The 13,441-nt window shown below is 38.6% G+C and overlaps 1 protein-coding gene across 9 annotated transcripts in view; it reads right to left on the bottom strand.

The window, feature by feature from the left end:
- Positions 1-1,937: 1,937 nt before the first annotated feature.
- The window catches only part of fam131ba (family with sequence similarity 131 member Ba), a 32,914-nt gene continuing 21,410 nt past the window's right edge, over positions 1,938-13,441 (bottom strand). For 4 of the 9 annotated variants that reach the window (XM_081375931.1, XM_081375929.1, XM_081375935.1 and 1 more), the window contains 6 exons: positions 11,448-11,550; positions 10,132-10,350; positions 8,067-8,207; positions 6,016-6,308; positions 4,243-4,500; positions 1,938-4,160 (listed from right to left, as the gene is read on the bottom strand). In XM_081375931.1, the coding sequence (XP_081232057.1) occupies positions 3,933-4,160; positions 4,243-4,500; positions 6,016-6,308; positions 8,067-8,207; positions 10,132-10,350; positions 11,448-11,550 (1,242 nt within the window). In that variant the 3' untranslated portion in view covers positions 1,938-3,932. The remainder of the gene's footprint in view (positions 4,161-4,242; positions 4,501-6,015; positions 6,309-8,066; positions 8,208-10,131; positions 10,351-11,447; positions 11,551-13,441) is intronic. The other 5 variants (XM_081375932.1, XM_081375930.1, XM_081375937.1 and 2 more) reach the window with 2 other exon arrangements.

The raw sequence follows: 13,441 nt of genomic DNA, 5'->3' as shown, positions 1-13,441 counted from the left end.
ATGTGTAATTGTTCAAGTCCAGACAGATAATCTTTCTCTCAAAGTCGTTCAACACTGTTTATGCATCAGTAAATCGCGTTGCAGTGATAAGATCTTCATTCACGCGATCGACAGGCTGTCATCTGCTCAATGCTGGAATAGATCTAAATACTTAAAAAACTTACCATGATTCGTTAATCCCGATAGCTGTAATAGTAAAAACGTATAATCGCTGTAATAGTAAATGTTTTCCAGATAGCTCTACATGTAATGCCAGATATTTCATATGCAAGCATGTCAGCCAATCACAGCAGTGGGCGTTTACACTGAAGTCTCACAGCAGACACGCCCCTTCAAACAGAGTGTCCAGATCAGGGTATGAAATCAGGCTAGGAAATATGCCTTTTATTTCTAAATTATAACAAATTTTGATCTAATAAACATACTAACATTATAAGGGCACCCCAGGAAACATTATAAAATAATAAAATAATCCATTCTACGGCACCTTTAATAAATAAAGTTGTGACACCAAAAATTACTAGCTATATATTTCAAATATTGTTAAAGACAAGTAAACTGTCAGTAATAAAATAAGAACAAATTACAAATAGTCTAATTATGAGCAAATACAAATATTTATTTGTATATTTGTTCTATTATAATAGAACAAATATACAAATAAAATAAACACTGCTTTTCATGTTTTTCGGGTACGTCTAAGAGCCATTTTCAGGTATAGAAAATGAATGATCAAGTGTAAAATAGTGAAGAGCAGTGAGTGATTTTCTTTTTCTTTGTCCTTTATTGATAGCCTGGCAAGCCAGACCTACATCAAGATGTTAGGTCTGGCAACTCACCATAGACACGGCTCAATCCGAGGGGCGGGATAAACGGCTGTCTTTCAAATTCCCTCTGCACACAATAGGACAGCCCTTCATCCAACCAGAGCGTTTTCCCAACAGCGGAGCTAACGTTAGTTGATAGATTCAACTTTTGAATCTGGCCGGCAAAACTACGAACACATCTTCCTATTTTAAGAATGACTTAAGTGCCGTTCTTTGCTCTTTTCTCAAAGAAAAGCTTAACTCCAAGTCCTCCAGAGTCGCGGCCAAAGCCGATTCGAAAGACTGTTCGCCAGCAGTCATTCTTTGTTTTCAAGTAGCAGGGAACCGTCGCAACTCTGTCATCATTATGTTAAGCCCGCCCCGCCTACCCTATACACGATGTGATTGGCCTCACCCAATTTAGGTTTTTACAGCTCCGAAAGTCAACGGAGAGTTGCTAGACTACCCTGGCTGCAAAATAAATTTTGTTGCCGCTAGGGTGCGTCTAGATTTTTAGGCTACTTTATTGATTGATTAACATTAAAACAAAGACTGCAGCAGGTTTATTAAGCTGATGTCACTTTAAGAGCTGCACGGATCCAATATACTGTTATACATGCGTTTTCTTTCTCAACTGTTTATGTTTACTTAAGATATAACAGACTATGTTTACTAGGATACTCGCAGAGACCGGCATTTTTTTACGTGATTTTTTTATGAAAATGTCCGTTCCAGCGCATGAAGACATGAAAGGGCCATCAGGCAGTCCTGAGTGTTGAGCCATGCTTCATTAATGGCTTCATCACACACACTTGACTTCTACATCCTTGTGTCCTTTAAAAGGAGCCATTTGCCACCCTTTAGGTGGCTGCATTTTTCTTTTGGATTTTGTGGTTTTAATTATCTTTTGTGCTCCTGCACCATGGCTACGGCACATTACATTCCATGCAGTTAATTTTGGCAAACTTTTGTGTCCCTTCTTTGTTGCGGCCTTTTGAGCCACAGGCTGTAACAAAATGGGGGCTCGTCCGGGACGAACAAGACACTGGGTCGTCACAGTGAGAGAATATTCTTATATATTTATATCCTATTTATCAATCTCTAAATCCATTAACAAATGAGACAGTGCTTCACAATTAGGATTTTATTTACAGCACATTAAAATGCACATGATTTGAATGAGGTTACATGATGACACCGAATGGAGTTGAAGAAACTGCAAGATCGCTACCTATAGCTTTATTTTTTTATTCCTCAATAATCAGAATTTCTTTGTCATTTTGCACTAAATGCATCATATTTCACAGAGTATGACAGAATTATGACTTTGTGACATCATTGCTGTCAGATATTAATGTTGCCATCCTTTGGACATTTCACAAAGAGCTCTTACATCGAAGATGCTAAAGGTGTATTTTCCAAAGAATGTGATTTTGTTCGTTGAACACGAGATTTTTCACTTCTTTCTAATTTTGTCTGGTTTTGAATTTCGATCCAAATACAGCAATTTAAAATGACTCTCCCTCAGCAGATACTAGTCCTACGATGTTCGAAATATCACAACGAATGACAACTTGCAGGCCTCGTTAGTATAGAAAAATAAATGTTGCCTCAGTATTGCATAACGACATTAATCAAAACTCTCAAAATCCTCAAAGAATAGAAATCATTGCTAAACCAAACGGTTTCTAAATCTAAATTAGTGTTAATGTTGCCACATCCAAAACACTTTTTTTTTCTCTCTCTTTTGGAACGTATACAAGTATCGACAAAGATTTAGATGTGCACGCTAGTAGTCGAGGGCACTTCTTTCTGCAGCGGGTATTTAAATTACAGCTTATTAAATAATTAGTGGAAAGCCTGCAAGCACAAACCAGAAAAGCACCTTCTTTTCACTTCTTTCCACAGTCATACGGTCTGTCGTGACAAAAACATACTCTGACCAAACATGTCAATTAGCCCATTACCACATGATTTTACTGAGGTAATGAGTTTATCTCTTTGTATTATGTCAGCTACAGGATTCGAAAGCGACAACTTAACATGGAAAATAGCAAATAGTTCAACAAAACTTGAAATGGATGGATCCATGAGTTGTCTTCAGGATTCCCAATTTAGTTTCCTGTAGTCTCAGACTCAATGGATTAAAAGTATCCAAAGTTTCCTCATCTTTTTGCAAGAGAAGATTGATGGAACTTCCCGGAATAACGATGATGACTCTTCAGTTTTTCTTTTTGTTGTTCAGTGCAAATCAATATTGAGCAGCTCAGCCAGGCAGTACACAAACAGATCAACACAGACATCGATGAAAAAATGAAGTAGAACTGAAAAAAAAAAAAAAAACTTAGGACAGAACTGGGCTGTCGCTAAAGAAGATGGGCAATACATTCGTTTATGTCCATAGTAGTGCATAAGTCTTAGTAACAATACAGTTAGGATGTTGAAAAGGGCAGCACTGTTTCCATTTGGGCAGTATTGTGCTTGGTTATATTAAGAACGAAAATTGTGTGTGGGAGTGTGTGTGTGTGCGTGTGTGTGTGTGTGTTGGAGGTACATAGGGGACACTTCACGCAAACAGCAAATTCATAACATTTTTTTTTTTTTTTTCAGAATATACCTTTAAAGACACATTCATACATTCGTACTAACATACATACAGTACATACATGTTATATATACAAATACATATTGTTTCATTGGCTTTTAGTTTTATTACAAAAATCAATATATATATTATTACTATGTTGATACTGTTAATTCAGTCACTTAAATACTCAAAAAACGCATGCACTTTCTTTTGGTTGAATTGATTTCTCAGTATTGCACTCTTTGTTTTCATTCGCAAGCGGCCTTGGACTTCAGGACTCCCGCAATAAAACGGCTGGAGCACATAATACGTTATATTATAACGCATCATCCCGACGTTTGGTCTCTACATGCGTCCGCAGTTCTGAGAGAACACTCTTTCAGCGTTTATAACGAATAAATCTGTTCCTGATGTAACAGTTTGTACGAGTACACATCTGGAGTAAAAGGGCATATACAATAGCTTAACTGGTTTGATAATTTCACAGACAGTTTCGTTTTTTATGTTCCTCGCTCCGTCCTTTCAGCTGGCCCTCAATTTCAGTTGGTTGCCACAATAACCATGGCCCCATCCTCCATCTCTTCTTCCTTCTCCTCCGGCGATTGGATGAAGCAGGATGTGACCTCGTAGGTCATGTGCTCAGCCATTGGCTGTGCTGGTGCTCTTCCTGGACTCATGACCCCAGCTGGGGTGGAGTCCTCTCTCTGTGTCAGGACGGAAATTACGGATGTCGGCTCGGGTTCAAGGGTAAGTGTTATGTCATCCTCCTTGAGAGAGAGAGAGAGAGAATTTTTTTTTTAAATGATGTTAACATAAAGTGGTGAATGATGTAGAAATGAAATATCCTACCTTGACTTCCTCCTCCTCTTGCTGCTCCGGGATGCATTCGGTCTCCATGACGGATTCCTCGCCGTACACTTCCCCCATGCCCATATCAGCCGTGGACAAGCCCATGTGTCCCATCAACTCCACCTGATGGGGCTCCACCTGAGCCGCCGCCCACAGGTCAGCTAGTCTCGGGTGAGTGGGCAGGCCCAAACTGTGAATAGTGCTGTTGGGCGTGGCTTGTAAGGAGTGTGAGGCGCTGTGCAGTCGATGTTCCAATGACTTCAAGAGAAAGCATGAGAAAAAGAATTGAGAATGTATGAAGTTAATCTGAACTCAAAATAGTAAGCTATTACAGACTTGAAAGTTCCAGTAACTTGAATTAAAAAAACTTAGTTGTCAGAACTTGAAAAACTTAGCTGACGCAACTTAATAATTGTAGTTCTTCAAAACTTAAAAAATTAAGTTGATATCTTCAACTCAAAAATTCTGTGCAGTCGGTTGCCTTGAAAATTTTAGTTGAACTAACTTTTTCTTTTTTACAGTGTGATAATTGGTAAAACACTTTGATTTGACGAAGTACAAAAGTGCATACTGAACATCTTTTATGAGGGAGTGAACTACAATCCCAAGGAGCGTAGCAAATGATGAAAATGATTTTTTTTTTTTTAACTATTGATTAAAATTGTTTATTTTTTTATTATAAAAACAACATATTCTAAGTTTATTTACTGATGAGTTTGTGAACTTTTTAATGTTTTTAAAAGAAGTCTTTTTTGCTCACCAAGGCTGCATTTATTTGATCAAACACAAAGTAAAACAGTAATATTTTGAAATATAATCACAGTTTATAATAGCTGTTCACTATTTACAGTATTAAAAACAGTATTTAAAGATATTTAATCAAATTTACGCTGCCATTATTCCAGTCTTCAGTCAGTGTCTCATGATCCTTCAGAAGTTATTCTAATATGATAATTTTTTAGCATTATCAATGTTGAAAACAGTAATGCCGCTTAATATTTCAGGATTTTTAATGATTTAAAAGATCAGCATTTATTTTAAGATAGAATATTTATGTGACAATGTAAATATTTTAATGTCACCTTTGGTTGTCATCCTCACTGAATAAAAAATTTCTTTTAAAAAAAAATCTTGCTGACCCCAAACTTTTGAACAGTAGTATTCTGCAAACTTCAAGCTAACTAAAGAAGCTAAATGACAAATGTTTAATTTGACTATTTGCAACTTGTTGCAACTGTTTTATAATATATGTGCCATAAAGTTTTAATGAGCTAGTCACATAGTCGATAGTTGTGAAAATGACTTTATAAAGTGAATCTGTAGTATTTCTAATCCGGAACTGAATTGTGTTTTGAATGTGTATTGTTTTCCTACAGTAAGATGTTCCAGAGATTCATCACATGCAAGACGTGACAGTTGCACTCCGTCACCCTTTTCAGTCATGGTCAGTGCTGTTCTCAAAACAGCGAGAACACCGACAGCTCCATCCCGTAGACCAGGTTTTTTTTTATCCTGGTTCTGAGGACCCAACGCTTTGCATATTTTGTATGTCTCACTAATCTAACACACTCAGTTCAGTACATGGAGCACTTTCCTAATGAGCTGGTGTGTTTAATAAAGGAGACATATAAAATGTACAGAACGGTGGGTCCCCAGGACCATGATTTAAAAGCCTTTGACAACACCCGGCTACAAGAGATCAAGTTGTAGTACTCCACATAACTCTGTAGTGTTCCTCTGAGCATGTTAACATGACAGCGTGTGCTTTCTGACCTGTTGGTACTGCATGAGCTGCTGCTGCTGGTACTGCTGATACTGTTGGAACTGCTGTAGGTTGTTCTGTTGCTGCAACGTCAACTGCTGCTGCGTCAGATAGTGGGTAGAGCCGTCAAAACCCTCACCCGAAGCCCCGCCCCCCATGATGTAAGAGCCGGCGGCGGGAGAGGCCATGCCTGAGGGCTCGTTGCTGATTGGCTCCCACGCATCAGAGGAGGAGAGACAGTAAAGGCCTTGGGAGACGTAAGTGTGAGGCCACACGTCCGCAGAGGAATGATGCAACGGCTGGTCTGAAGGACAAGAGGAGAATAGACGAAAGGTCGTAAGGTGAAGTGGAGAATTCAAATGCAGATGGAACCAAAGTGGTATCTGAGAGCATTTCTTTTTATGTTCTAATCCAGGGATTCCTAAACTTTTTTGAAAAAGTACAATGTAACTACGTCACATTAAATTAAAGGGGTACACTTTATTTAAAGGTGTCCGTGTTACAGTGTAATTATACATACAAGTACTGAGTAATATTAATTATCTACATGTACTTACTATAGGGTTAGGTTTAGCATGAGGGTTTGGTTTAGGGTTAGTTGCATGTAACTTATAGTTATTACTATAGTAACTACATGTAACACGTGTAACAAAAACACTGTAAAATAAAGTGGGTTATACTTTATTTTAAGGTGTCATTGTTACAGTGTAATTAAATATTATGTACTTACATATGTACAATGTACTTATTGTGTAACTACATGTTTTTACATTGTACTTACATTTTAAAACTCCTGCATGTAATTACAGCTGTAATTAATTTATGTAATTACATTTGTAATTACACAGTTGACCCTTCCCTTACACCTTAAACCTAACCCAATCCACCACACCTGTCCCCTAACCTTACCCGTATCACACCTCAATAGCAGCAAAAGTGTTTTACAATACAACATGAACACAATAAGTACATTGTACTTATTTTTTGATGTAAGTACATAGTACTTAACGCCACTTAATGTAAAGTGGGACCAAATATTTAAGAACTGAGTAATATTAAGCAACTACATGTACTTACTATAGGGTTAGGGTATAGGATTAGGATTTGGTCGAGGGTTAGTTGCATGTAATTATGCATAACTTGCTGTTATTACTATGGTAAGTACATATAATTATGTAACAAGGACACTGTAAAATATAGTGTTACCATAAAGTGTTACCAGATTATACAGGATAGATAGATAGATAGATAGATAGATAGATAGATAGATAGATAGATAGATAGATAGATAGATAGATAGATAGATAGATAGATAGATAGATAGATAGATAGATAGATAGATAGATAGATAGATAGATAGATAGATAGATAGATAGATAGATCTTTTCCTTTTCTAATACCATTTCCAAAACTATAACAATCATGATTTTTCATCGTTACAATACTCCCGCTACATTAAATCCTCATTATTTTGACATAATCAGGCTGAAGAGATCCATTTTGTTTGGTGCTACACTGCAACCTGGCTTCTTATAGCTCTGACGGCTGAACCTCAGGAAATCCGCTGCTTCGCGATTCTCCCCCATTGCCTTTGGGCCTGCAGCTATCAGGCATCTCTGACACATTTCCACACACTAAATAAAGTGGTGGCAATGCGCTCTAGACCTGTCAAACGGACTCCAAGGCATATCAGTCAAGGCTAGGTAAACAATATAAATAAAATCTGCAGATATATCTAAGAGCTAACATCAGTGAAACAAAGAGGTTTGGTTACGAGTCAAAAAATCCAAACAGTTCTTACTGCAAGAGCGGTTGAATATTCACAAGGTTTTAAACTGCCAGTGAAATAATCAGGCAAGCATGAGCTTAAGAAGTGTGTGCTTGTAATATCTGAGCCGTAGCTTAAACGATTGTTCTATTCATCTGTAGTCAAGCAAAGTAAGCAAAATGACAAATCGTTGATGTAGCATAAAAGAAAACATAGTGCCTTATTAAAACAATGTCTGCATTCTGTTCCGGCACAAGGTGGTAATTCTGAATGACAGTTGTTTGTGACCCTCACCTCTGCTAGTGATGCTCTCCTGGTTAACCTCACTGAGGTGAGCCACGCTGCCCTGGTTGGAGTCCACACAGAAACTGTCTCCATCCATAGAGGTCCAGGCTAAGAGTGTGGCCTCAGAGATGGCAAACTGCTGCAAAATGCCTGCAAAAAATAGGATAATGAAATATACTGGATAAACATTTTAAATATTTACATATTCATAGCAGTTTTGTGGGGCAGCACAGTGGCTCACTGTGTCGCCTCACAGCAATAAGATCCCTGGCTCAAGTCCCAGCTGAGCCAGAAGTCCTTTCTGTGTAGAGCTTGTATGTTCTCCCTGTGTCTGCGTGGGTTTCCTCAGGTTTCCCCCACAATCCAAAAACATGCAGTAGGTAGCATATAGGTGAATTGGAGTAAAATTGTCCATAGAGGTGAATGCGTGTGAGTCCCAAGTCATGTTGGGGAAAGACCTGGAAACCTATTCTGGAAAAATACTGCCAAGAAAATTCATGGTCAGTCTCTCGCGTATGGCAAGAGATGGCCATAGAATCACTAAGAGTCGGATATGACTGGAATTGTCAATGAGAGTGCAAGGATGCATTCAATTGATGAAAAGTGAAAGTAAAGAAAAATATATATCTGTCACGTTTATTGTCATGTCTGCATTGTAATGCACAACTTTGCCTCTCCTTATTATAAAACAACATGCATCCAAACAATTTTAGCCAATGCAATTGGGTTAGGGTTAGGGTTAGGGTTAGGGAGGTTGATTGACATGAATCAACCTCCTATGTCAGTGTCAGTACTATAGCATATTGGATTATAAAAAATAGTTAAAGGACAAGTTCGGTATTTTACACTTAAAGCCCTGTTTACAGATCCTTTCTGATGAAATAGAACGGTTAAGATAAAATTTTGGACAAATGCTGCTGTCCCGAGAATTTTAGGTTTCTTTCGCTTTCCCCCCCACCAGTAGACTGGTTGTATAGGTGCACTGGAACAGTCCTTCCTAAAACGCATTAAACTTTCGTTTACAAAGACGTAAAACTCACCGAGTGGTCAGGGGTGTTCACTGATATGCTCACACAAAAATTGCTGCAAAAGATGCTTTCCAACAGGTGTTTCACCATTCGTTGTAAAACTGTGGACCTATTTTTCCAAACGCCTCACACCCGAACATTCTTCTGTTGAGAGCTTGAATAATAGACACTCCAGCCCAGTTGGTGGCGATAATGCACCTTTGCGAGCAAACCACTGGCATTTTATTGTTTGCGATCCGCCGTAAAAAAAAAAAAAAACAAGAAGAAGAAGAAAACAACCCCTGAACCCCATTTCAGTTTCCGGCGGCGGAGTAATACCGTACCTCACAGCACATCCAATGCAAGTCAATGGAGTTGGACAAAAACTACGACAAAACCTGTTGGAAAGCATCTTTTGCAGCGATTTTTGTGTGAGCATACCAGTGAACACCCCTGACCACTCGTGAGTTTCACGTCTTTGTAAACGAATGTTTAATGCGTTTTAGGAAGGACAGTTCTAGTGCACCTATACAACCAGTCTACTGGTGGGGGGGGAAAGTGAAAGAAACCTAAAATTCTCGGGACAGCAGCATTTGTCCAAAATTTAATCTTAACCGTTCTATTTCATCAGAAACGATCTGTAAACAGGGCTTTAAGTGTAAAATACTGAACTTGTCCTTTAAGTGTGTGTGTGTGTGTGTGTTGTCATGTAGGCTATAGACTGATTGTCTTGGCTTGCATCCATGAAATATTGTAATGTTATAGGCCTACTGCATATTGAGAAAATTTAGATCGGTATTGCACAACAATCTGGAGATGGGGACCCCACCGAATATTGACGGGTATGTCGCACAATGCCTAATGCACAATACCTAAACTTAACTCCCTTACTAACTATTAATAAGCAGTAGGAGTTTATTGAGTCAATAGTTATTAACTATAGTTAATAGTGGGTAGCCTAATAATAGTATTGTACCCTACTCTAAAGTGTGACCGATATTGGATGTGATTTTAATGAGCAATTTGCACTTTTCAGTCATCTCAACATCTTCAGTCAAACATCTCACCCGCTGCCATTCGTGCCTCTTTTTCTCCGTCACTCAAGTCACTGTAGGCGTCATTTTCAAGCCGTCTCTCCCTCTCGCGGTTCAGGTTGGAGCGGCCCGCTCCTCCTTCCGGCCCTGCAGATGGTATACCCCAGCTCTGCCACTCAATCATATGGGCCACGCGACCCTGGGCCATAGCAGTGGGCTTGGTCACTTTGTCCTTCATTGATCTGGAAACCCCTGAAGAGAGAAAAACACAAATCAGCATCTGCACAGACTATACATGGAGCTGCAGAGAGGGGCGAATGAAGGCGGCCAGGCAGTGCATTATGGGATATGTGTCTTTTGATTAATCACCTATAGTAAACTAGTGCAAGGCACTGTGCATGATGATAACTGAATGAGTGATTATGAATGAACTACAGCCTGTTGATTTGATCGATCACGAGGCGTGAGAGAGATACGATTGGTTGACCGTCTTTAGAAATACATTATTCACAAAACTAATGAATTACATGAGATTCAGAAGCTTTTATGCATGTATGAATAATTGGAGAAAAAGAGAAACGTCTAAACATTTCCTTTAAACAAAATGGCTCATTAACATGCAAATTTCTCATCTGAACGGGATGCATTAGTTTAAAACATAAGCCTCTGAATGCAAGAGAGCTTAAAAACAAGGTAGTCTGAGGGTAAACTCGTTGATGTCAAGGCTGCTGACAATGATAAAAACCCCATCTGATGAAGTGACTGCCTCTCTTTAAATACTCTGATAAATCACCTCCATTTGTTCCCGGGGAAAAACAATCTAATGGTATCACTTGAGCACTTCACCCCATTTTCAAGCATTTAAGAAAAACAAGAGAAATACAAAAGATACAGGACATGAAACCAAGAGATATTCAGATACCTACGTTTCCAGAAACCTGTTGTGACAATGAGCAGTATCTATAAAAAACAACACCACAACACACTACTGTCCAACAATTTACTTCACAAAAGAGCACTACACCTCACATAACCACAAAAACACACTACAATACACAGCTGACGTCACACTGAAAGACTGCGTTTCCCAGCAGCAAGCTTGTGAAGATGAATAGTGCACTTACGTCAGGAGTTTTTTTTATTTTTTTGTGAACTCTTGTTGGATCTGACTGGGGATTTCATCAATGGCTAAAGAGGCCATTGACATGCACTAATTAATGGAGGAGGCAGGTGGTGAAACTGGAAAAGGAGGGGGGGACCCACAGGGGCAGCCATGTTGGCTCCAATCGCCATCTCCTCCTCTGGAGCCAACATGGGGTCGGTTACCAGCTACCGAGACAGACACACACCTGACACACCTGTCAGAGAGGACTTAGCCAGAGCTCCAATCCCATAGGCGTTGGAGTTCCGCTTCAGACGGGGCAAAATGGAGGTGGTGTCCTCCACGGACAGCTGGTGAAGGAAGGAAAGAAAGAAAGAAAGAAAGAAAGAAAGAAAGAAAGAAAGAAAGAAAGAAAGAAAGAAAGAAAGAAAGAAAGAAAGAAAGAAAGAAAGAAAGAAAGAAAGAAGGAAAGAAAGCAGCATTAGAGAAGCAGTAAAAGTTCAGGAGGTGGGAGTAAAAATCGATTAAAGCAATAAGCCACGAAAATCACTGTAACACACGGCCTCATTTGGCTTATTACTTTCATTATACAATGGCAATGGCAATGAGAAAGGACACCAAGACCAAGGCTCAATTAATAATTACATTTATTCATCATAATTCATAATAAACAATCCTCAAGTCAAGAAAAATAGTTAATTAGCTTAACTGTGGACTGTTTACGGTTGCTGGCAGCAACTTAAACTAAAAGCACATAAAATGGTTAGTTCGCCAAAAAAGGAAAATTTTGTCATCATTTGCTCACCCTCATGCCGTATTGGTCACGATTTTTAAATACAATGAAATTCAATGAGAATTGAAGCTGTGAAACTTCAAAATGACAAGAAATTAACCATAAGCTCTCTCCATACAACAGTTTTTCTGAAACTTCTGAAGCTATTCAATAACTTTGCATGGAAACAGACGAAAATTTAAAGTCAGCAAGAAACAGAAGATGTGATAGTCTTGTCTACCTTATTGTGACGTATATCAAGTACAACGGCTTCTCGAACAAAACAAAATGTAGGGTGGGACTTGATTTTGTTTATCAGGAATTGATTGGATGGTTGTGGTTTGCTATTGGTCGATCTCATGTGATTGACAGGTTGTCCTGCCCTCGCACCAGAAAACATGTCATCAGAGAAGAGAGAGATGTCACTGCAAGAGGGAAGGGAAGTCATTTTGATTGGTGATTTTTTTATTTATTTTTTATCATGCCATGACTTTACCGTATTACCAAACTCACATTTGCCCTATTTCTCCTTTATTTGAAAAATAATCATGTTCAGTTCATGAGCAAACCATTCTTTTGAGTCTTTACAATTAATAATTTTATTCAGTTCACAATGATTTGGTCACAACGGTTAACAACGTAAATTCAGTTCATACAAAACTATCATATGGCTTCAGTAAACGTGAAATTTAGTGAGTCATACACAGCACCTTTAAGATACTAAAGTCAGCAAACTCTAGTTGGCATTCTCTGTAATTGCTTGGGTAAAAAACAAGTACATGATGCAAAATTGTTCCTTTTGTGTTCCATGGAAGGAAAAAACTCATACAGATCTGTAATTAAACATTTTTAATTTGCTGCATGAATGAGGCCTAAAACCTAGAATCAAGATAGCATTTTTGAACTTCCATTGTCAACGGGTTTTTTTGTTTGTTTGTTTGTTTGTTTGTTTGTTTGTTTGTTTGGTAAATGCTTGAAATATTGTCTGTGGTAAACACAAGCTCTAGATATTTTCATGTTTTATTCTACAACATAAAATACATTACACTGTAAACTCAAATAATTTGAGGTAATCAGTTACAACAATTTTTTTAAGTTAAAGGCACACTATGCAAGATTTGTATCTTAATATTACAGCTTTGAAGTCATTTCGATGGTAAACAAACTCGTAGTAGGGCGAATCATCCCGATAGCAAAGCAAGGGGGGGGATGCCGCTGGCAAAACCAGCAATGCAGGTTTGAGAGGTGGCACTCCGCCAAATCTTGCGAGAATCACGACTTGCTTTACGGCACGATGTCACATCAACAACATATGAAGCAGCCTCTATGGAAGACACTAGCACTCATTTCAGACATGAATCATGGCAGAGTCGACCAAGAAAATGAAGAAAGCGCGGTAGGAAGAGTCAAGGAAAAGAAAACGAGAAACTGAGATGGCTCTGCGTGAGTGGTATTTACGAGAGTAAAGT

The sequence above is a fragment of the Scardinius erythrophthalmus genome (assembly GCF_964197995.2).
Source record: "Scardinius erythrophthalmus genome assembly, chromosome: 10".
Taxonomy (NCBI): Eukaryota; Metazoa; Chordata; class Actinopteri; order Cypriniformes; family Leuciscidae; genus Scardinius; species Scardinius erythrophthalmus.
This window is presented reverse-complemented; position numbering and strand designations above follow the sequence as displayed.